General features: G+C 42.3%; 1 protein-coding gene across 1 annotated transcript; it reads left to right on the forward strand.

Annotated features, from left to right (window-relative positions):
- Positions 1–24,971, forward strand: LOC125895337 (insulin-like growth factor-binding protein 3). Its single transcript, XM_049587089.1, has 4 exons — positions 1–538; positions 4,163–4,413; positions 7,568–7,687; positions 21,384–24,971. The coding sequence occupies exons 1-4, from the start codon at positions 175–177 to the stop codon at positions 21,507–21,509; spliced, it is 861 nt and encodes a 286-aa protein (XP_049443046.1). The 5' UTR covers positions 1–174; the 3' UTR covers positions 21,510–24,971.
- Positions 24,972–25,263: the final 292 nt, after the last annotated feature.

Below are 25,263 nucleotides of genomic sequence, written 5' to 3' on the forward strand. Positions count from 1 at the left end.
TACGGAGGAGGGTGTGACTTGTTGGCTCTTTTTTCCGCCTGTATAAAACGAGAAGTTCGCGTAAAAGAAAATACAGATGGAGAAGGCTAGCCGGCTCGCTGTGTCACAGAGAGTCCCCTTAAGCCTACGTGACAACTCACATACTGTCCCTTTGTGACTAGCTTAATCGGCAGAATGCCCGGTCTCTGCGTGCTTTGTCTCGCCGCCGCGCTGGCTGCGTTCACCCGGCTCGCCGGCACCGTGGGGCCGGTGGTCCGATGCGAGCCGTGCGATGCCGGGGCGCTCCTGCAGTGCAAGCCGCTGCCGAAGGACTGTGCGGAGCGGGTGAGGGAGCCCGGCTGCGGCTGCTGCATGACGTGCGCCCTCGGCGAGGGACTGGCGTGTGGAGTGTATACGGCGCGCTGTGGCTCCGGTTTGACCTGCCAGCACCAGCCGGGGGAGAACCGACCCCTGCAAGCTCTTCTGGAGGGACGGGGAGTGTGCTCCAGGGCCGCGTCCAAAAAGCTCAACAGCATTCTCATACCGCCGCAAAAACAAGGTAAGAAGCAGGGGGTTATTTGCGCTTTCAATGATTTGGAGCCAGTGTTGTTGCTTTTTTGTGCATGTGTTATGTAGAGGTTTTGACAGGCGCTCACCCCATGGGGTGTTGCTCTGTGCTGACCGGGGAGTTCCCTGGTCATGGAAAAAACGATGAAGTGCGTTGTATTGGAAGTGGATGAGATAAAGATGCTGTAAAGACTGATCTACTGGAGATAAACGGCACGGCAAGTATAATGCGCAAAATGTAGTCTGTGTGCTGTTATGCAGCTTGCCAAAATGTAAAACATAATTTCTAGCCGTGGGGTTTTAGAGTGGAAGTTGGACATTGCACAGTGATGTGCGCGCCTGTGTTTAACAAATCCCATAGGCTCCTGAAAGTTTGAGTGGATAACACCAGCTATGGGTTGGAGGTTTACGCAGCAATTAATCGTTGCTTTCCCACCAGGCGGCCACTTCTTTTTCCATGTGCGCACAGATTTGGACCATCATGAGTAAAATGCAAAATAAAATTTAAGGAATTAAAAGATTGTCGTTTTGGGGTTTGCACATTGTTTGTTTTAAGAAAATCACAACACGGTTCCTTCTCTCTTTCTCCCTAACACACACACACACACACACACACACACACACACACAGCCTGGCTCCCTCAAACCAATAGTTAAGGAATGCCACATACATACTGTAAGTATACAGTATTTAGCTGAGGCTGAGCGCAGACCTTGTCCTTGTCTTCTGTAATGTCCTTATTTTCCTTCAAGTAAAGCTCATGGATTTTTGTACACAGCATGAAAATATGTGCTGCTGCTGCCCAGGATGTGGGCCAAAACATCTCGGGTGTGTGGCTAAGGGGGTGGGGGGTCGTATCTCTGAGTTCCCTACAAGCAACCAACACTCAAGCAAAGACATCATTATCAATGAGCCCAAACTGGAGGATATCACCTTACTGCATGCTAGTGCCTCTGCTAATAATGGGAGACCTCATATTATCTGACTGTATGGTGTTTTGTGTGAATGGATGCACGCTGCTCACACCGGCTAAATGGCACACATGCCACCTACATGTGAATACACACTGGTGTGTGTTTAGGCACTGCTGACGTCAGGCCTCCAGGAGCCTCTGTGTGTGTTTTCTTCTTCCTGGTTATTTGGTTTGGCCACAGTAATGTGTGGTGTGCAAGCACTCAGCATACACATTGTCACACACACACACACACACACACACACACACACACACACACACACACACACACACACACACACACACACACACACACACACACACACACAGTAGCCTATTACTTTCTAACTTCCTGTCACTTAGCCTATATATGGCTCTCTTAATTTCCTCTCCTTCTCTCTGTCTCTGTCATTTTGTATAAGCTTATCTTTATTTATTTGCAGATTTAAGACAAAACTGATATTGTATCCAATGTGAGAGCAAAGAGATCCATGTTATACCACTTCTTAACCTTGTAAAGCAGAATGCAGTAGATAACAGCAGTGAGACAGGTATCAGTGTATCAGTGATTGCTTATTTCCAGTATCTTCACTGGAGAAAAAAAATGTGCCCAAGCGCCCCTGTTGGAGAGAATATGTACATGCAGCCCAGTGGTTTCCACCACCATCAGTCCCCAGCTCCAGAGCAGCCTCTCCTCCCAGACATTAACAAGCTCTCCTCACCGCAGTTTGTGCTGTTTACCCCTGTGCCATTATACAAACAAATTGCGTAATGTGTTTATCTAAAACGCCCCAGACTTCCTAGAAAGGTTATATAAAAGTTTATATTGACAATAAAAATTAATGCTTGCAGGAATCTTAAAAAGGGCTCCATATTTTTGTCCTTGGTTATGAACATTTATGGACATTCATGGACATTTTTGCAGAGATCAGAAAACATACATGGAGGTCGTATCAGGTTAAAGAGCATCTGTTGGTTTCTGACGTTGTCTTGTTCCAGTTGATGCTGCTGGTGACATCCATGTTGTTATTCTAAGTTCTGGAGAGCCTGAGAGACTGTGGAGCCCCACCACGTCACTAATTGATCAGGTGGTCACAGAGAAAGGGTGGGCTGCCAGCCTGCCTGCCCGCACGAGCTACACCCCTACATGCCCGTCCGCCACCCTCACCGCAGCTCTCGAACACAAAATCTGCTTTGAGTTAACGGTTTAAAACTGTGTTTGGGTGTGTGTGAGCCGCTGCATGTGTGTTCCCATCGTCCCTCTGCCTCTTCAGGACGTCTCCAAGCTCAGTTAGCTTCTCCGACTGTGGCCTTGTGGTGGTGTGGCCGACCGGGTGGCACATGGCGGGTAGTTTGGTCCTTTCCTATATTAGGGAGTGTTTGGAGCCCCCTCCTCTCTTCCTCTCAGTCAGATGGTCCCCACTCTGTCTTTAACGATTTGACAGAAATCTTTGCCAGCACCACACGCTATTAATATATCGGCTCCCTCATCTCCCACTTTACCTCTTATTGCCCTAACCTCCTCCTCTTTTAGCTCCAATACCCTATTCCCCCACCCTAAACATATAAACACATACACAACATTTTCTTCTACACAGCGTCCTTAAAAAGTCTTGTTTACACTCAGTTCCTCTCTGTGACTATCTCTTGGTCTGCATGCTGTGGAAATTTGTGGATATGAAATCGTCATGTTTCTGTTTATTACTTGGCTTCAGCTCTGTCTCCAAACAGCCCACAAGGCAATGAGCTAACTTTATTTTGTCTCTTTTAAACAGGCCTCACTTAGACAGTCGGGAACTCTCTGTTGGATTAAGAGAAGCAGGCACTGCTGGCATTGCAATGTCTTCTCAGTATAGTAAACTAATCCACATTGAGAAAAATAAAAAAATAAAAACAGAACAAAAAAAGAGGAAAATAAGAAAATATAAGTAGAGGGCAGGGTCTCACTGACACACACTTCTAATGGGTCATCAGTGATGAGTGAGAGGTATTGTGTTATTTTTGTTTGTTTGTTTTTTAAGGATCATCCGGCATAGTATATATTTAAGGCCCTTTCAAACCCATTTTAGCATTTGTGAAAGCTTTATTTTATCTATGAAAACAAAAAAGGATGATATCATTTATGTTTCTGCATCAAGACCACATAAGACCGAGTCTAACTTAAAAACCACTACACTTACACTTCTCAAACCTGGACTTGATAACAATTAGACTCCAGAGACTGTGTAAAACACAGTTTCATATTTGTAAAACCTTTATTCTTTTTGGGGAAAAAAGGTGATTCCTCTGTGTTTCCTACATTCACATCACATAAGACAGAAACACGTATAAAAGCAGTCTCTGGATCTAGGCTATTCCAGTTTTGACAAGTGTAATTATACTAGTTTTTATCTAGACCTGGTTTTACAGTCTTAATGTATATAAATGGAAAAATATCCCCATTTTGTCCAAAGAAATAAAATAAATGTTTCACAAATCTAGGAGTGGGTTTCAAAAGGCCTTTCCTTTTATCTTTTATTCTTTAAATGTGATATATAACATGTTTTCACAACTGCAAGTGGTGCAAAAACGGATAATCAACCACTAAATTTCAGCTACAAATCAGATGCTGTTTTAACAATCCTTCTTCATTTGAAAACTGATGACTTACTTTTACCCCTCCAGAGAACGCTGGAAATCAGGTAGAAGACGGCTTTGCCAACGTGACTGTGGCAATGACAGTGTTGCCTGGCGTGGCAACCGTGAAGGGTGGGCACAGTCGGGGGTCAATGGACACCAGGCCTCCACTGCACAACAAGCTGATCCAGAAAGATCAGAACAGGAAGACGCAGAGCTACAAGGTGGAATCAGTGTCAGGAGGAGCCAATATGGACATGCACAACTTCTCCCTGGAGAACAAGAGGGAGACCGAGTATGTAAGTCACATCCAGAGGCAATGAGATTTCTGTAAAAATGTTACAATGTTACTACATTAATTGGAGAAAAAACTGTGTTAGTGGTTAGTGGCAGAGGTTTAGAAAGACAGTGAACCCCCATGACTGTAGCTACATTTAAGCTAACGTTACCTCTGGTACGTTTCCTCTAATAGTAACATTTCCGTTTAATGTTACATTTTCTATGGTCCCTTACAAATAATAATAAATGACCTGCTTTCTATAAAAAATATACTGTTATGCAGGCTGGCAACCACGTTTTTAATGCCATGAACCAACCAAATGAAGAAGAGAGTATGTCTTGGGTGAAAACTTTTAGCTTGCTTTCTTTTTTGTTTGCTAGCTAGCTAACTAACTATCTGACTAGCTCCTTTGCACTTTGTTAATAATATTTCTAAGATATCTTATTGACAATAGATACTACTGTACATTTGAGCTTTATTTTGTTAGCCTTTTGAAAACAGAAATCATAACCATTAGGCCTACTACACACAAACGAGAAAAGAATACAGGCATTGAGCAGCTAAAATCGTTAGCTTAGGTTAGCATTAGGGTTTTTTTTTGCTAGCTAACTACTTAGCGCTCTATTGACATTGCATTTTGAGCATAGTATTTATCTTTGGACAAAGTAAAATTTAAATTTAAAAGTTAATAAAGCTGGCCACTTAAAAACTAAAAATATAGAGAATAACATACCCAAGGAGAAGAAGAGAGTCATCAACCTTTTTCACAGCAGGCATTTGCAATGTCATTGTCGAACAAGCACAGTGTATTTTAATAACATTATGCAGAGCTGCATTCCATTTAGTGCAGGCCCTGGTGTTGTGCATGCTGACTCATTGGAATAACTTCCTGGGACACTTAGCGGAACTGAGCCATCATTAATGATATCAATTTCACCTGTGCTTTTCCTACTATGACAAGTCAGGTCTGTAAAAAAGGTCTATTTGGAGGCTAAACGCTAGCTCTCTGGCTACCTTGTATCTTGTCCACAATATTTATCTTTTGACAAATTCAAATGTTAAACTTAAGTTGAATTTGTCAATACATAGTTCAGTGAAAAATCGAGTCTGTCATTGAGGTGTTTGCCTTGTTGTTTGCTAATTAGTGAGTTCACTTGCTGTCAGAACTCACCAAATTTGGACAAAGTCAGCAAGCCAGCTAACTAGTTAGCTTGCTTGTTAGCTAGTTTGCTCGTTGGCTAACTTGTACTTTGTATACAGTTTTAGGCTTTGGACAAGTTCTAGTTTGTTACCTGAAGTTTTGGCAGCCACTTTCAAAATTGTTAGCTGTTTAGAGTGACACTTACCCGGTGCAGCCTTGTGTCTTTGTGTCTTGTCAGGATACAGAGAAACCACTACAAACCTTTTATACAACAGATGTTTTGACTTGTCATGGTAGGAAAAGCACAGGTGAAATTGTTAAAATTACCAATGACTCAGTTCCATTTAGTGTCCCAGTAAGCTATTCTCATGAGCTAACATGGACAACACCAGGGTTTCCCCTAAGTGGAATGCAGTTCTCGTTAACATTATTGAATACACCTGTGCTTTTCCTACTATGACATGTCACCTGCTTTAAAAAGAGTCTGTTGTTTTTGAACTAACTGTGTGACCTTGTTTGGATTCCAATTAACCAGATTAAACTGTCTTCATGAATCTCTGCTATGAAAGTTGAACATGTTGCTAGTGTTGTCTTATTTCAAACACCTACTTAAAGGTACCCAGTGGTGATTTAATTGTAAAGACACCTTGTTCACAATTTGTCATCTCAAAACAATTGTATGATGCCTATATGAACCATTGAAACAAGCATATTGAGTACATTATCTGTCTCATAAAACATTTTCAAAGCTTTTTAACAGCAGTTTGGCCAATATCTTTATCAGTAGCCATGTTTCCATCAGACTGTTTAGATGTGCATCTAGAAGTATCGCATCGGAAAATTCTGATGGAAACGCCAAAATTCTAATTAAAATCCCCTGATTCGCACAAACTAAAATACGCTCGCTTTAGCCGAGTTTTGATTAATTAGAAAAAATGTTGATTCGCAAAACGGGGGAAGGAAACAGTTATGTTCGAATTAAGTCTGATGTAGCGCACCTCTCTCCATGGTGATATCCACACTCCGGGTCGGGAAGGCGGTAATGCATTTACATGCTGGTTGCCAACCGCCAGAAACGTAGAAGAAGAAGAATGCGAGACTTGTTCTGTTTCCGGTTCTGCGGAAAACTTTAGTTTTCACCAAAGTCCGTACATTTAATGGAAACACACAGGATTCGTATTTCTTTTAATGCGCATTTCCCAATGATTCAAATCACTTTTGGATGGAAACATAGCTACTGCCTACTTTATTATTCCTTTTCTCCCCTCTAATTACCACCAACCTCTGTTGATAGGCAGCATCACCATTTGCAATGGAAAGACAGCAGTCTGCAACTTTTCATTTGACGCCTCAATGTTCAAAAGCTAATGGTAAAGAAATGACAGGAAGTTTGGGGAGAGAGATGGGGAATAAAGGTCTCTGGCTGGTGTTGCAGTTCATGGTCAATGTCTTAATTATAAATCCACAGGAGTGAATCAGTCTTCAGGGTTTTTTTTTAGTTCAGTCCAATATTCCACCAACTCACTGATTAGCACTCCAGTAAAGTGAATGCTCAATGGGGAAATCACCTGCTGAGGCAATTTATTGAAATTAAACCCTACAGACTGCTGCCTCTCTTTGGCACAAGGATGCATTTGGCAAGAATGCATATTGCTGTCAACCTGTGGTAGGTGGTATGCATGTGCAGCCTCATGCACGTGCAGAAGAAACACAAGATACAAACAGTTGGGGAATCTCTCAACACAACATTACTCTGCAGAGCACTTTGTGGTCAAACACACCTTAGGGTACCTTCAAGTTGTCTTCTATCATGTAAACAACATAATTTTGGTTGTATGCTATCAAACATTTTGTAAAAGAATGTACCAATTTTTCCAGAAAGTTGACGTCTCATTTTGGGACTTAACTTTTCTGATGTTGATCATGAACTTCTATAACTGCATGAATACTCCTCATGTTTTTCATGTTTGTGATTGTGTAAGGATGCGTGTGTAATACTGGCGTCGCTGGGGTGTGTTTGCCGTGTTGCTAGGGGCCATGTCGGCGGGAGATGGAGAGCATCCTGAGCAGTCTTAAAATCAGCAACGTGCTCAACCCGAGAGGCTTCCGCATACCCAACTGTGACAGAAAGGGCTTCTACAAGAAAAAACAGGTGAATGGCTCTCCCTGCTGTTTCATCTCTCTTTTTCTTTCACACACTTAAACACCCACACACCTGCGGACATGCAGATAGACCCACCGCATGCCTGAACACTTCCAAAGAATCCTCACCGACTCATCCCACCCACCCACACATGCACAATCCCCCTTTTTTTGCAGCTTGGGTTGCCTTGACAGCCACATCAACACTATATTATCAGAATGGCTAATAACTATGTATTACTCCAGTAAATGCACTGCAGCCGTCTGACTCATGCCTCACAGGAAATGAAGTCGGTCAGGTGTGTTTGTGGGTGTGTGGTGTGGGAGAATGTGGGGGGTAGGGATGTAAGAATGTGGTCTGGGAGTGTGTGTGGCACGGTAGATGTGGCGGCAAGGGAGTGTATGTATGGCACTTGTTTGATGGCGGTAGTTTTGGTGAGGGTGTGTAGGTGTGGGGTGCTGTTGGTGAGGTAAAAAAAACAAACAGGCTGTCACTGGTTTAGTTTTTCTTGTCCGTGGTACAGCAAACTCAGGCCACCCATGGCCTGCTCATTTGTAAGAGGGGGAAAAAAATGAGGAAACTAAATTTCATTTGGAGTAGTTCGGTTGGTGATAAACTGACCTTAGGAGAGGACGGGTGAGGTGGGGAAGCTGGGTGATGGATGGTAGGTGTTGTGGGACACTGCTGAGACATACGGCATATCAAATAAATACCACCATCCCATTTCCTGAGGTTGTGCGCCTTATCGAAGGAATTCCACGGAACTAGAGCCTGTTCTGAGAAACGCATGAGTCACCAAACCCCCCCCGACAAGCACCATGAGTCAGAGACCAACTCGAGCCATAACACACACACACACACACACACACACACACACACACAGAATAAAATCATCCTCTCAGATTCTTACCTCAGTCTTTCCCCAAAGTGCGGTTTTCATTGTTACTGTTATTAAAATCAGACTCTTCCTTGTTCTTTTCCTGGATTTCATCAACAAATACCAACCAGGGAAGTGTCAGTTCTGGTCTAAGTGTGTGTGTGTGTGTGTGTGTGTGTATAAATGTGTGTGTGTGTGTGTGTGTGTGTGTGTGTGTGTGTGTGTGTGTGTGTGTGTGCAGCAGTGTGCCAGCCCTTGTTGCCCTTTTCTCAGAGGGCCGGTGGGGTGCAGGGTGTTGTGTTAAATCCATCGGAGGGGATGTGCCTTCACGGTGTGTTGCAGAGATTTATGACCGGAAACACAGCGAAGAGGAGACCGTGTGAACCGTCTAGGGTGACAATACTGTGAAAAGAAGGGAGCAAGGGGGGGGCGAGGTGGGAGGGAGGGGTGAGGAGGTGGATGGGTGAAGGGCTAAGCAGAGGAAAAAAGGGCATAACCATGCACATGATACACACGCTGTCTTAGCATCTTGAAGAAATGCCCCACCTGAAATCTTCTAATATCAAATTCTCAGGAACTGTTGAAATGTGGCTGGTAGTTTCATCTTCCAGGTGAACCTTTTCTTCCAGATGCTTACAGGAATTAAACTGGAACTAACACAGCTTTTCAACCAAGTACTTCCAGGAATGAAGGATCAATAGGAAGTAAAATAAGAAAGATATTTAAATCCCTTTGGTTCAATATAGTTTAGTTTTTTTGTCTGTTTTTTAGGAGAGGATATAGTATACAAAAACAATATGAAAACTATCAAGTGCAAGTATCATAGTGTTTTTAGTGGATGCTAGTGTGTAACAGCCTTCCCTCGAAGGCTTTCATAGAAAATAGAGATTAGACTAGTGAGGTAAAGAAAGGTAAAATGATTACATGAAAATACCATAAAGCACACATTTAAAACAGTGCATTTAAAACTAGAAATAAAACCTGTGTTGCAGAATTAACCGGAATTTGGTGGCTTTCTTAAAAGTAATGACCCTGGCAGCAATTTTCAAGTGATCAGGTAGCGAGTTTCAGGACTTTGTGCCTTTCACAGAAAAGGCTGTCTTGAGCAAAAGGTGTTTTGCAGAATAGAACCTGACAGTGCCACATGGAATTGCTCAGTAGATAACAGGTAACAGTTTTCACACACAGAGATGCAATAACATAGAGATATTGTGTGAGACATGCAGAAGTGGAAAACCTTTGGTCGTTTTTAGGGTACCTTTAGGAAATCAGACAATCAGATACCATTGTTTTAGTCACATCCCTATACCAGTTGGTGATATTAGCAACAGCCACTTCTTGCTTTTACTTTGTATGAATACATTCCAGATGCTGAAGCAGATTTGAGGCTTGTGTTTGATCAGGGAGACCAGTGCGGAATATTAAGTTCTGCAGACTATGCAACGATAGTTACAGGCCCACTAGAAAATACTCTGGAGAAAGAACTTTTGGCAGTAGGGACAAAGCCTGGAAACAGGTTTTTCTGGTTGAAAAGCAGAAAAAGTTTCTGAGTTCCTAGAAAGATCTCTTGGTTCCTGGAAAAGTCTCTACTATTCAAAAGAACAGAAACTGTGGTCAGTTTAGATTCATGTCAGTTACAATGGATTCCAGTGATGATAGGTTTTCACAGCTGAAGAAGAGGATCAAAATGACCATAGGAACTTTTGAAACCTCTCATGCAACACTGTCCCCTCAACATGCTATGCTCAGTATGTTGCAAACATATCATGTTCTGCCAAAATGTGGCTGTACACACACTGCTGTCATTTGTAGCTCAAGCACATTTGGCACTTGTTACAATGTAGGCTACATGGGTCATTAAGCTGCTAACTGCGCACGCATTTATACAGCCATGCTTTGGGGAAAAATGACTTTTTGAACACATTGAGCTAACAGATGGATTGTGGAGAAGTGGATGAAGGCTGGTGTATGAAAGAACTAGTTCGTACTATGTGTCGTCTGACCACATCTGAAGTGATAAGGGTTTTTTAGCTGATCTATGATTTTGTGTAGTGGACATGATTGTTGGTTTTGGAAAGTTATGGAATTGCCTGATGCTTGTCTCCCGAGAACAATGGATTATATCAAAGAAGTGTATGTGGCCACCTTGACATCACCCATTGGTTTGTGAACCAAAGTTTTGAAGCCTCCAGTTTGGCATTTTGGCATTTTAGGACATCGCCATGGTAGCAACTTGTCAATCGCAAGATAGCCACGCCCAATCATACTCTGTTTTACTGTCTATTTTACTCTAAATGGGACCATAATTTACATATTTAACATGTTGTACTGGAGATGATTTGAAACTAGCAACTGAGACCATAAACGCATATGGAAAATGTTCACTGAGGTAATAAATCAAGTGAGAAGTTGGGTCATTTTCTCGTTGACTTTTATATGACCAAACTTGTTTTTGCATCCAGTGGAGTTGCCCCCTGCTGGCCAATAGAAAGAATGTAGGTTTAAGGCACTTGGGCCTAGACTTCACTTTTCAGAACCAGAGATAACCCATTGCTCAGAATACTTGTCACGATTGGAATCCATTAGAATCAGCAAAAGTCCTGACTTTGAACCAAAAATGTTTTAAGACTGCAGTCTAAAGAGAGTGATTAGGGGTAGAATATTGTTTTACGGGTCAACTATCACGAGGAAAAAGTCACAAGTATGTATGCGTGTTTTTTTTCAGAGTAGATGTTGCTGGTAATATGAGTGCACTAGCACTGTCGGAGAAGGTTGAGCCATGTTAGCCCTACCTCGGCTACAGAGAAACCTATTTTTAGCAGCAGTTATATGAATTGGCCCAGTATCCCAGTTCAGGCCATGCATGCCCAACACTGACCCACTCACTGCACCCCATCAAAGTCTAACTCACTTTCCACCTCTCTCTCTCTCTCTCTCTCTCTCACTGTCACTTTCAGGCTCTCTCTCTCTTATTCATCATTTCACCCACCCATCATTACCCCCATTGTGCCCTGCCTACACTCATCCACCCATCTTTTGTTCTGCCTGCCCGCTCCATCATTCTGTCCATCCTGCCCTTCCGCCCACCTGGCTTTTCCTTCCTTGTCTGGCCAGGAATCACCCCGCAGAGGGTTGTGAATGGGACGACAGTGTCTGCGTCTCTCTGTGTACTCTTTCAGAGTTTAGTGTGTGTGTTGAGAGGAAGAGGAGGAGGAGGAAGAGGCAGTGGGTTAAGGATGTGAGCCAGGTGCCTGCGTACCCTTATACCTCCTCCCTCACTGGGTCCTGACAGTGCCAGGCCCATAAGGACTGACTTATTGAGCGTGACTCAGAAGGATCTGTGGAAACGTACACACTGACCACAATGGCTTTATAATAACTGGTCAACCTTCGGGGACCCAGACAGCTATTTTAACTCTGTCTCTCTCCCTCATTCTGTTCCCTCTCTGGATTTCTAATCCACATTGCCTTCCTTCTCACTTGGGGATATAAACTCTTTTTTTTTTTGGTATTGCTGTTGCATAATACGTAGAGTATTTTTTCAGCGCTGGTGCCAATTTTGTACCTAAGTTTTGGAATTGATAACAACATTATATGATGTCAATACCTTATTTAAAAAACAGGTTTTCTATAAAAAAAAAACATTTTTTAATTGAGCAAACTGCAATGCATCTCTGTATAATCGCAACGCAAACAACTGTGCAAGGACTTAAAAAAGAAAAATCATGATTTAGATCAGGAAATATCTTATCAACAAAGAATTAGTTCTTGCCAAGCATTTAGTTTCAACTTTTGATACTGATTCAATACTTGATTTTACAGACATATTTTAGTGTATATCCAAGCAGTATAGATACTCCATCATGAAGTATTTATGGCTTCGGCTAATAATCAGTCATTATTGATTAATCTGTTGTTTATTTCTTACAGTCATTTGACCCCAGATTATACTTCCGCGCCAGTGTGGCTGCAAGGATTCATGTACTGTCTTAATCTGATGATGTCCACAAGGGTTTGCGCTATAGCTGACATGACAACTGTGTGAACATGTCAGTGTCAGAGGTAGCAGTTACCAAATATTTTCCATCGCTGACTGATTTTTTGAACAATGACAAAAAAAATCTGAAGGCAGTCCATCATTTTAGTAGATCTACCATATCTTTAAGTAATTCGCACCCCTGTCCAGTTGGTGGCATGTGCATATTAATTAGCTATTGTCCAGTCTTGTCGTTTATCTCATGTACATGACCTCATTGTCTAGCTGGCTTTAGTTAAAGAGATTACCTAGGGTTGCCTCTTTGCTTTAGTCATTGCATTGATAGGCCATATCGCTACATACCGTTGCAAAATATCACGGCAGCTAAGTGTCTTAAGTTTCTTTATAAAGCCCAATAATTGTAATGGCATTGATAAATGAGGTGAAAAAGTGGGATTGATCAGTTCAACTTTTGCCTGGATAGCACGAGTTAACACAGTAAGCTAACAGCGGCTAACATCCGCCAAAGAGCTGTCAAATGATAAAGTCTGTAGTCCCAACAAACTCACACTGACACCAAAAAGGCTCGACTCTGTCTCAAGCTGGGTAATAACCGTTAGGTAATGTTAGCTGTGTGTTGCTTACAGTTAACCCTGTCACTGTGTGCATGTGGCCAGACTCTCACAAATTGTCCCTGTCGCAGAGCTCACACACCTGGAGCAGTCTCATGATAAATCGCTGTTGAAAAAATAATCTAAAAAAGGCATTGTTGCAGTGGAGGATGAAGGTCAAGCAGGTAACACCGATAACATTTATCAGCCAGTGGCAGCTAAAATTAAAATTACATGTAAAGATTAAGACAGAATTTTATACAACTCTGTCTATAAAAATGACAGACAAAGAGAAAGTCTAATGCAACCTCTGGTCCATGTATGCAAACACCCAGTGCAGTATAAAAAGACACATATTTGACTATGTATTTGAGCCTCTATAATCTCTACAATGTCACAAAAATGCTCTTAACAAGTTAGTGGATACCAAATTCATGTCTTCAAATTGTTTTATGGTTTTTTGTCCTTTTTGTTGATAAGCCTAAAAGGTATTCCACTTAAAGTAATACAAAATTGAGCAAAGCAATTTATATTCGATTATTTTCAACATGCTAACATTTGGAAACTGGTAGTTACGTTTTTAGTTAATAAATGGCTAGGTGGTAATCAGATTTGCCATAGATACATTTTACTGTTAATAGATAATTGACTAAATATGTCATGAAGTCTCTCTTTCCAACATCTTTCACCACATTCACTGCCTACATTGATTCTTTAGGCCCCTAATTTAAAGTTTGTGTGGCTTCATTCTTCTAAAACAAACACAAATTATTTTGGAGTTGAATTCACTGGGTCTCTCATTAAACTATTTTTTTTAGAAAAAGCAATATCCTGCAGCTACTCCCAATACACTTACAAACACACATAGATGGCATCCTCTCTACACAAATACATATACGTGCGCCCCTATACACACACACATTACATTTTATGAGCTTGTGTTTATCCTGTGGTCAGACCAGGCTCTTTTTAATGTCCGTGAAGCCCAGCGGTGCTGCTATTAGCTATAAAGACCGGCATCACAAGAGCACACATTCATACGTACAACACACACGCATACACACCCCATAAAGGTAGCATTATAAATGTGCGGGGTGGGTGAAATGGGCTTTTTTAGTGAAGGCCATGTGGATCACGCAGAGCCAGTGTTAGGGCTGTGAGGCTGGGAATATGGGGCACAAGGTCTGAGCTGACCCCAGGAGCAGAGGTTCAGGCTCTGTGGTTCAGCGTGCTAGGATTAGTGAACACCTCTCCACAAACTTCTGTTTTTAGTATCAACTACTCACCTAACTGTGCTTTAAGGGTGCTCTGAAAGGTTTGTAGCTTGTTTTTCATGGAGGACACCAACTTAAGTCAGCTTGGATTTAAGATGGACGCAACAGGAAAAATATGTCTTAGGTTTAGATATCCTCCTACATCTCTTGGTCAGTTTAAAAGACCCTTAAAAGATCAAAAATGTATGATTGTGTGTTTCTGTGAAATTTTAAAGAAGAGTACGAATGGTCTAAATATTGTCATGAAATATTTTATACTCTCTTGTTTTAAACACTTCGACAGATTGGGCTTTGCTTCCAAACATTTAAATTTTCACTTGAATGCCTAAAAGTTACCTTGTGAAAGAAAATCAGCAGTGACATTTTTTAGTGTGACAGTCCCTGCAAAATGACCCATTTCACTATCAGTATTTGATCCATTTAGTCCAATAACATTTTGAGAGTCTAGAAAAGCTGCATGATTAAATCATTTTATCCCCATTCAAGTTAGCAGACTGCTTACATGGAAGTTAGCTGTTTGGCCAGTGGAAGTTAGCCACTCGGCCACACTCGACTGCCAAATGTCTCTACTTACTGCACTTGCTATGTGGGCCCCACAGTGAGGAAGCTCCAGGTAATTTCATACTGTGGAAATTGAGCAGGCATCATGTGCCACTGAGCAACTTTGATAGGAATGAATTCAGGCCCACCCCCAGTGCTGCATCCAGGTCTCTTTATACATCCATGGCACTGCACAGGACTCCCTGCAAAGGGGCGTGTCTTATGATGTGACGTCCCTTTGGCCCTGGGGACATTTGCAAGTGTAACAAGCATATGTCAAGCTTAACGCAGTTAGCCATATAAATATGTCATTTGAGATTATGTCAAGCTAGTGACAAATGAAAGTTGTGTATTTAGCCATATTCTGACATTTTCCCCCAAATATGCCAAGTATGGTTGAAAACACAGCTTCCGTCTGTAACTAGCATGGTTAGCAGTTTAGCATAGTTTCAAGTGCTAGCTGCTAGCAACAAACAGACTCTGGATATATAGCCATATTTTGGTGTAACCATGAATGTTCTGGACACAGTGAAGAGACAAATATGCAGAGGGGAAGTGCAATATGCTGCACTGATGGTTTAAAACGTTTCTACTGTTGCTGTCATCCTTTTTTTTCCCTGTGAAATTGGATTACTGTTGGAATCCATTGTAGTCATTATGAATCAAAGTGGGCTACAAACTTATCCGAGCCACCTAACAAGTCCACAGGTGGTGAGAGAAGGCAAATTTTTGGTGGATTATTCCTTTAAGCTACCAGGATTAGTTTGTAAAAGAAAACCAATGCAAAAAATATTTTTTTCAACAAAGACTTTTGTAAAACACTGAAATCTATCTGTCTTAGGTGGCTGTAAAGTGACATCCAGTCCTCAGCAGGCATTTGGCTGTCTATGACATTCTCCTAGAGTGTGTGTGTGCGCACGCATGCATGTGGACGTGCGTTTGTGTGTGTGTAGATTGAAGCAGTAAAGAAAGGATTGCTTGAGATGACTGCTAATAGTTCACAGATGAAAGAGGGACTGAGCGGAAATTCAAAGGTAGCCAAGCAACAGGGGAATGCACACATGCACATTTTGCTCTTCCTCTCCCTTCCGCCTCTCCTTTGGCTTTTCAACTCTCCCACACACACACACACACACACACACACACACCAGGCACATACTGGACTCCATCATCATTAACCAGAGCAGAGGAACACAATGTTAAGCTTCTCTCCGCAGTCTCGTCCACTGGGTCAGGGCTAAAATAGAAGCTGGCCGCAGACTCAGACGATGGCACCGTGAGGGGGAATGGAGGGAGGAGAGGAGAGAGAGAGAGACAGAAAACAGAGTAAGACAGTGGAGGAGGAGGAGGAGGAGGAGGAAGAGGTAGGTAGGAGGAAAACCGAAAAGAATCCCTCGATGATGTTAGTGTGTGAGAATGGGGCGTGCTGGGCTGCGTACTTGCCCCAGACTGTCGTGGTAGTTGTTGGCGAGGTATTTTAATAGGCCTCTGTCTCTATAAAGCTGCCTTTGATCATGCACTCAGGCTGCACGTGGATGTTGACTATGCCGGAAACAGACACCTGGTCACACTCTAAAGCCTGTCTGTCTGTCTGCCTCTGTGTTGCTGCACAGCCATTGCTGCAGTTTGTAAGTATTAGGAGAGTTTTGTCTTGGCTCTGCATACTTCAGTGTTGCAATTTAATTGAGAAAAAATGACTGGGATTAAAGTGCTGATTTTCAGATTTACTTGGAACGTGTTTACATTCACATTTTATAAGCTGTGTAGAAATCATAGTCCTTTTAACGTAAAAGGTACTATGAATCCTACACTGTTGTACAGGTTGTAATTAATTAGAAGCATTTTCCGTGACAACGACAAGGTTTTTGTCTGCCAAACCCCATTCTTGTGCTGCATTTTGCAGGAGGTCTGCAATGTTTGCTCCGGTGTGACTTTCATGTACTGCCTTAGTTTGGTAAACGTGAGACAGCAGTTGCAAGTCCTCTGTTAGATAATGTGCCGTTATAGTCACATATGAATCCACTGATCTTGAAGTCCAGGCGTCACAAGTTTCCTCAAAGACTCCTCAACTTTATGCTTCACTTCTATGTAGAGCTTTGGAACAGCTGTGTCAGTGAAATAATGTTGCGATGGAGTCACGTACCTGGGTTCTAGTGTTTTTAGCATGTAACAAAAGCCTTTGTTTTAAAGAGCACTGTATGGACACAGATCTCTGCACATGAAGTAGGTGATGACTGTGTTATTTTCTTCGCTCTCTCAGAGTTTGATGGTAGTTTTAGTTTCAAGCTAAGTGTGTCCACTGTCGGTTGATTTTCAACGGAGTAGGTTTAGCGTTAGCTTGACAGCGTTAGCTTAACGCTATCTCTGGATAGTGGTGTTGGAGGTGAGAACGCGTGTTTGCAGTATTCCCAAAGTATTTTCTCATATGACACTGCTTGCAAATTGCATGTATCATAAGTCCTCCTTTGCTTTCATGTTAAAAAAAACAACAAAATAAGTCCAGATGTTTGATTCAAATGCTGACAGTGCATTTCTGATTTCTTTCTTCGGTGCCTCCATCTTTGTTTTGATGAACTTCCTACCAAATGCAGCTGACCTCACCAGAAAAAAACACATCAGCACCATCTAGTGGACTGTAAAAGCAATTGCTTTTATTATTGTAGTCTCTCAAGTTGTATCTAAATGTGTATTTGCAAAAATTAAGAATGTATATAATAAAAGATCGATACTTAGAATCTGTGTATCGATACAATATCGCTGTGCAAAATATTGCAATACTAAACTAGCATTGCACATGAACACACCGCAAAGACTACAGCTGACGGCAAACCACCACATACGCTTTGTGCCTGCGTGAGAGGAAGTAATTCTCCACACCATCAGACAGTGGTAATCTGTAATTGTAATTAACGCAGGGAAACTGGAAGAACATCTTGACACTAGTTAGCCAGTTAGCACATTAAAAACAGAATGCAGTGTTGAAAGAACAGAGCAAATTTACCTGGCGCCAGTGAAGAATAACACAAACCATCACAAATGTTTCTGCTAAAGAGCTTAGTGCTAAAAGAAAAAGAATCTTACCAGATGCTCACCGATGGCTGACCATCAGCTTGGTGTGTCAGGGCCTTTAGAGATGTTACCTTGGAAATGTCAAGCTAGCTGTTTAGTCTTTATGCTAAGCTAGGTTAGTAGTCTCCATGTGACTTAACGTACAGACATCAGAGTCATATGAATCTTGTGTAACTGAAAGAAAGCAAAAACCAAAAGAAGAAGATGTTGACTGTAAATAGAAAATGCATCAGTCTCAGATGTTGGAGATTGATGCATCACGCCCAACCATTCACCCAGACTTACTCCCGTAAATGCCAGGACACACGATAGTGTCGATATGAACCACTGTCCTACTTCCCAGCGAGGCTCCTCCTTTCCACGGGGGGAGTTTTCTTGAGCATGACACTGAATCATATTGCTCCCAATTTAAGTAAACGACAAAGTAAAAATAATGCACTGTGGACAAAAGCTTGCAAATTAATGTAATGTAAAGAGAACCAACATTATTTGCTCAACCACAATAGGTTAGGCAAATAATAATGTAAATACAGGTTGCATTATAATAAAGTCGTTTGTAAACGACTGACAGTCTTGACATGGATGTCAACATGACCAGATACCCTAAATAGGACCATACATGCCAGTGGTGTGCAGGTTTTAGACCCTTACCTGAAAATCATATTTGCATTAAATTTTTGCTCATTTTCAAATGCATAATGTACACCTCAAGATTTTTGATATTTTTTTCTTACCATCCCTGGCAGCCAGTGGTTCCCCTTCATTTTTGTAGTATATGAAAATTAAGTATTTGCATAAAACTTGCTTGAACTGTTCTATTAAACAATCAAGTCAGTGTTAGTCCCTGTGTACACCTGGCAATAACATGTGTCTTGGGAGATGCAATCACAAATGGACAATGCATTTCCCATGACTTGTCTGCTGGAAATTAAAAGAAGAAGAAATCATATCAATACAGACTGGGGCTATTTCTTGGTGTGTTCCAGTCAAACCAAATTGCCTGAGATGTTTTTTTCAGCCCAAATGGAAATAAGAAAGTATGTTTTGTGTGTACTCCATCAACGAGATTCTACTGTTTTTGTTTCTTGTCACACTTTGATGCCATTGGCATGCAAATGAGTACATACACTGCTAAAGGATGTGGCCGTATGTGGCCCAGATCCCTTTCAAATGTAGTCTGAGCGGTAAGATCTCAATGGGTCCTTTATGGCCCTGGTATTAACATGCATTTTGAGTGATGTTATGTGAACACTGGTAAATGCTTTGATCACTCAAACCACTTGCCGATTTGGTCTGGGACGCATTTGACATCTTATCTTATGTGGTTTAAATGCTCATGCCTGCTAATTTGTACCCTGACAAGGACTACATCATCAGTGCAGGACGTGGTAGATGTTTTGGTGACAGTGTGTCAATGCTCTATAACTTGACCATTTTATTTTTGTATTTGTTGCATGACCGTCCATCATTTTGCCCGATGGAAGGAGATGTGTTAAAATCTGCCAACAGTGATATCTCCAGCTGTACCAACACAACCACTTATGTGACTAACAAGCATGCTAGTGAAAATGTGGAAGTAATGACTGTGCCTTGGGCCCTTTGACCTTCTAGCATGAGTGACATAGGGAGTTATAAAATCTGAACACAAGTTGTCAGCTGGAGACGCATGATAGAAACAGGATTACTGAAATGCATGTTGATACAATGTGTAAACAGGCTCAGTGCGTCCTTGCATTCACACCTTTTCTTAGAGCTGTTCACCTGTGATCAGATCACCCAAGACGCATGTCAATGCCAGATGTGAACGGGGCCTTAGATTGTCATTGAAAGGCCTGCACTGAATAACAATAAGGTAGCAGAAAAAATTAATGTGAACTTGATGTTCAGTTTTATGGACTGTAGAACTCTGGCACATTTAAAGAGTCTGCTTATTCATTTTCATATTGTACATGAATAATGGCAACCGATGGCTGAAAAAGTACTTACAAATTTCCAAAGTCATTCGCTGGTTTGTAGTAAATGGGCTAAAGTAATGCCAAACCTCTAGTTTGGTTCTATCATGTTCAAATTTAAACCTCTGAGCCATTATTTCAATGGAGAGAGCCAAATATAGTATAGGCTGTATATGTATTCATGGACTGCATGACCTCCACTTTCGGACTACACCGCTAGAGAGACAGACAGGCGTGTCTCGGCCCTGGCTAGTCACCTCGCCGCTCTGTCACTACTTGGGGGGAGGTGATGGGTAGGAGGAGTATTCTGAGCCAGAGTTTAGCCTGGCCTGACTGATTATGTCGTTTCATGTGTACCCCAAATGGAGCTCATAAAGTTGCCACTCTACAAAGGCCGGCCCCCTGTGGGACATCTGATAGTACTGTGTGTGTGTGTGTGTGTGTGTGTGTGTGTGTGTGTGTGTAAACAGGTGGGGGGTATGTGTACCTACAGTAGATACAACTCTTGTTTGTGCGCCTACATGTTTGCTGTTGTCTGTTTACGTGTGCACATGCATGTGCGCTTGTGCACGCGCAGGCCATAATCAGCTCCAGATGATTTTGAGTGTCTGCCAGTTTCCCAGAATAGCAGCGCTGGTTTCCTTGCAGCCCTCCAACTGGCCTTGGCAAATATTTTAGCAACTCCATGTTTACCTTCACACTCCTTCACTCTCACTCACTCACTGCGTCCCTCATTCCCTACCCCTGTCTATCGAAAATAATCTGCTTTTTCATCCTTCACCCCCTCTGGTCAGGAGCGCATAAGCCTGATAAATAAACAGCTCATAGATGGGACAAACTCTACACCATGCTGGCTGCACGTGGATGCCTGAGCGAGGCTCTCCCACTCTGATTGTAACACATTTATTATCATCTTTGGCGAGGCGAGCAGCTGCATCATCTGCAGTGTTTATCTCTGATCATTTCTGCACATAAGAACTGAGAGGCAGCTCCAGACAGCAGGGCATTCCTCTCCATGATCGATGAGATGTTCTGCTGAGGCATGACTTGGCCTCCTGACAAGCATCCAAAATCTAAAAGCCAACAGAGAGAGATAGAGTCTTATTATAATATACACATACACCTTGAAGATGGTGTTGATAAAGCTGTGTCAGGGTAATTCCTCGCCTTGGAAACCCTAATCTGTTTTCACAATGTGTCTCAAAGTGATGAGTCCTCTGCTGCCTTCCATTCTTCTCTTCCTGCAGTCTGTAAACTAAAGATGGAAGTCAGAGCTAGTTGTCCATGTCCTGCTGGTGCCACCTGTCTGTGTTCCTGTGGAAGGCTGCACATGTTAATCTTTGCATAGTGTTTAGTGAAAGATAACAAGCATCACACTAATTCTTTTTCCCAACCTCTTTTTGCAGTGCCGTCCATCCAAAGGCAGGAGGCGGGGGTACTGCTGGTGCGTTGACAAATACGGGCAACCTCTGCCCGGCTATGACGGCAGGGAGCGGGGCGAGACACAGTGCTACAACCTGGAGAGCAAATGAGAAAATGGAGAAACAACGAGTGGACGGAGAGAGGAAGACAGAATAAAAAGGGGGGCGGGGGGAGAAGACAGAGAGAGAAAGCCTACTTTGCTCTTGCATGTAGTTTTATGTAAACATTTGAACGGGCTCTGGACCTTTGATTTCAGGTCCCATTTCTGTCAGAGAGTTAGGGCGAGAACAAGGGGGAGGGGAGGGGAAAGGGGTGGAGCACAGCCTCAGCGACCGGCCAAGCCTCCTGTCCATCACAGCTATCTGTCCTGTGCTTAGGGAACCTTTATCCTTTCTTTAAAAAAAAACAATTAAGCTGAAAGCTGAGAGAATGGGACGAAAGAGAGAATCCTACCATCTGCACTATTCTTTTAGAGAGAGAGGAAGGAGGGACTTTTCCACTCACTTTAAAGAGGACTCATTTGTGACTGTGACCCGAAAAACCGCACCACCACCATTTCTATTGTGTGTGTCTGTCTGTGAGTGTGTAGCCGCGAGTCTGTGTGTGTATCTTAATGTGTGAGCACCTGCATAACATACGTGTGCACAGCTGCATGTCTGTGCAGGACGCCGTGCGAGTGAGTGCTTTCCCAAAAGTGTTTATTTGTGTAAATACTGTATGTCACGAAGCTCAGTTTAGCGATGTCAGACTGCCCGTCCCCAGCCCCTGCTCAATTAAAAATGCAGAAAAGAAAAAAAACACTCTCTGGCTCAGGGTCCATTTTGAAGTGAAGGATTATGGGATGGCAGGTCTTTGACTTTTATCCAGCACCAAGGGCCCCTTCTTGCTGCCTCTGGGTTGCTCCTTGCTCCTGCTATTGGGAAGGAAATGGAGGCAAACCATGCAGTCTCAGTGCCTTAAAACAGTACTTTCCATGCCTCCCCTCCCCTTCACCCCCTGTAGTCCTCAATTAAAGGAGCACTTCACTGAAAATCGACCTTTTGAGTATGAGATACTCATCTCCCGCAGCTTTGAAATATGGCTCTGAAAAATGTGCTTACACCTTTGTGGTGAACAGCAGCTGTATTTAACTTGGATTAACAATAGCTACAGAAGATCTGAAGGGTGATATTGCAAAAACAGCATGAAATCATCTAAAGAAACTTCTGAAACCACTCCTCCAGCATATAATCCACTCCCTGCAGACATTCTGAGCCAAGAGGTAGGGAGACTGTGAAATGAAAATTGTGTATTTAGCTATATTCTGGAGAAACTATATGTGTTTTGAACAGATCAACATTGGAGATTAAGATGCAAAATGTGCCAAAATAATAGTTGCAAGCCTATTAGAAAAACAATCACTTGAACATACGTCAGCTTCATAAAAACAACCTAAAATGACAGAAACCATTATAATTTTTATTTGACCACTACTTGGATTTTTGTTTTTTGGCCTGTGTATTTAGCCATATTTTGAAAACAATATGAATGTATGGAACACACCAGTACAGACAGACAGGGGAAAGGTGGCTTATGCTTCTGCAGTGGTACGAGAAGTTTCCATGGACATTTTAATACTTTTGTGTGACTCTAGACAGCTGTCATTCTGAGTGAAAAAAAGCAATTCCAACCTTTTCTGAGCCTTTTTTAAGCTGACAGGGGGCAAGTATTTTAAACTCACAGGATAGATTCCTGGTGGAGTATCATTATGAGGTGCTCACATGCCACCCTGGTGTCTTAGGGATTAGTTTAGTCTATTGTCTCCTTCCCACCACCTACTGTTTCTGTCCACATCCGTGTCCCTGTCCCACTGTAACTCTAACCTGCTCTCCTGTGTCCTCATCCCTGTCCTTGTCTGTCATGCAGTGCTAAGGTCTTCCAATCCTACTTGTCTTCACCCTGTCTGAATCTTTGTCTTTGTCTATGTGCCTGATCCCGTCCCCGTCTACAACCCACTAACCCAAGCTGTCAGTTCCCACCCAAGCACCCTGCCCCATCTCCGGTCCTCTTACTGTCAGTGGTGCAACCTGGTGTAGGCTTGTTTGAACGGGGCGAGCCCGGTGTGACCGCCCGCCCGCCCTGCCGCAGGTGCCAGCTGCCCCTATGCTTCAAGCTCAAGCACAAGCACTTAAAGCACTTTAGCTGCGCAGCTACTCGTCAATGCATGCAGTTAAAGACAATTGGACCTATCTGGATCTGCATACCTTTCCTCAGAGGTAATGTCAGATGAAACAGTGTGATACTGTATGAAAACAATAATAACCCAGGGAGGAGGGAAAAGAAAAACAGAAAGAACAAGAAAAAAAAAAAAACGAAGCTACACCAGGACTTCTGACAGCAAACTTAGCAAATACCCCTCAGAAATTTTCCATTCAATGCAAATATTTTCTTTTTTGTTGTTGTTGTTTTTGTTTCTTTGAAAAATGCTTGTATGATCGTATGCCAACAAATCTCCACAAGGTGGACACAGCACCAAATATGCATTCACACAAGTGGTAGGGGGTCTGAGGGAGGAGGCGGGGTCCTCCCCGAGGAGCTTCCTGCCCGATGCTCTCCCACATCCTGTGTAAAGACTTGAAAAGTGGAGAGAGTGCCGACAAAGAATGCTTGCCCAGTAGCTTGGTAGCATGAAATCGGCTGTACACTTCCTTTAATAGAGAGCAGCAACTTACAACCAACCTGTTGGTGCTATATCCCATCTATTCAAAGACTTGATGTACGGGGAGGAACATACATACAAATATGTTTAAGCTATTCCCTCCCTATTATTTGTAAGTGTGTCTTTTTATATATTATTATTATAATTATTATTATTAATATTATTATTATTATTATTATTATTTCCTGGCCAGCTATGTGTCTGACTAGACATCATGTACAGTACTTAAAACTAAAAATTATTTATCTAAGAAAGAATTATAAGCTGATCCAAACTAGGTTTTCTTATGAACAATTCAGTGACTCACCGATTGCACAGCAAAGTCTATTTGATTCAGTGTATTTTGGGGAATATAATCACTAATGAATGTTTTATTTTTTAATGAACCTTTTCCTTCTGTTGCACAGCAGGGTCATTTGTAAGCTCTGTGCCCAGCAGGCGAGTTTCAGCCTTGGGCCAAAAGATCTGTGTCAGTCAGGCACTCAGGTCTCTGGTCATCTTAGTTTACTGCTTCTTAATGCCAGTGAACCTCTCACCTCTCAGTAAGTCACTTCTCTCCATGCACACCCAGCCATCCCGCCTCAGTCTGTTAGTGCAGAGCCAGGGTCACACTTCTGTAATGTCACTTTTTACTTTTTATCATTCTTTTTCCCTGCTGGTCACGTTAAGAATCTCTCTGTTCACGGGTAAATGTCTTTTGTTTTTCTTTTCAAGTTTATCTTTCAAAGAGTTTTTTCTTTTTTGATTCAAGCTCTTCATGATATAAACTAGAAATCACACAGCTATTATTTTCTCTGAGAAAGGAAATGATTTTGATTCAAAATATTATTTGTATTTAATGTCTTTTTTTAAATAAAAAGTGAACACATTTTAAGATACTGTCCCAGATGTTTGTTTTTGTCTCTCCCATGACTTTTAAATCACTGTGAAGGAACAGGCTTGTGTTGTCATCAGCAGCTAATAGGCCCGATCATCTGGGCTTCATTTGTGCAGCACAATCAGGACACAAATTTGCTCCTGCTGAAGTCCTTGAATGCAATCAGGCTCCCCTCAGTCTTGGAATGTGTCAATAAGGATAAAGCAAAGGTTCAATTTGTAAAGAATAAAAATAAATCTGGTGGTGCCAGGCAGGCTGGCAGTGGGCACGAGAGGTTGAGGCGAATTCC

This window comes from Epinephelus fuscoguttatus, linkage group LG10 (genome assembly GCF_011397635.1).
Source record: "Epinephelus fuscoguttatus linkage group LG10, E.fuscoguttatus.final_Chr_v1".
NCBI lineage: Eukaryota > Metazoa > Chordata > Actinopteri > Perciformes > Serranidae > Epinephelus > Epinephelus fuscoguttatus.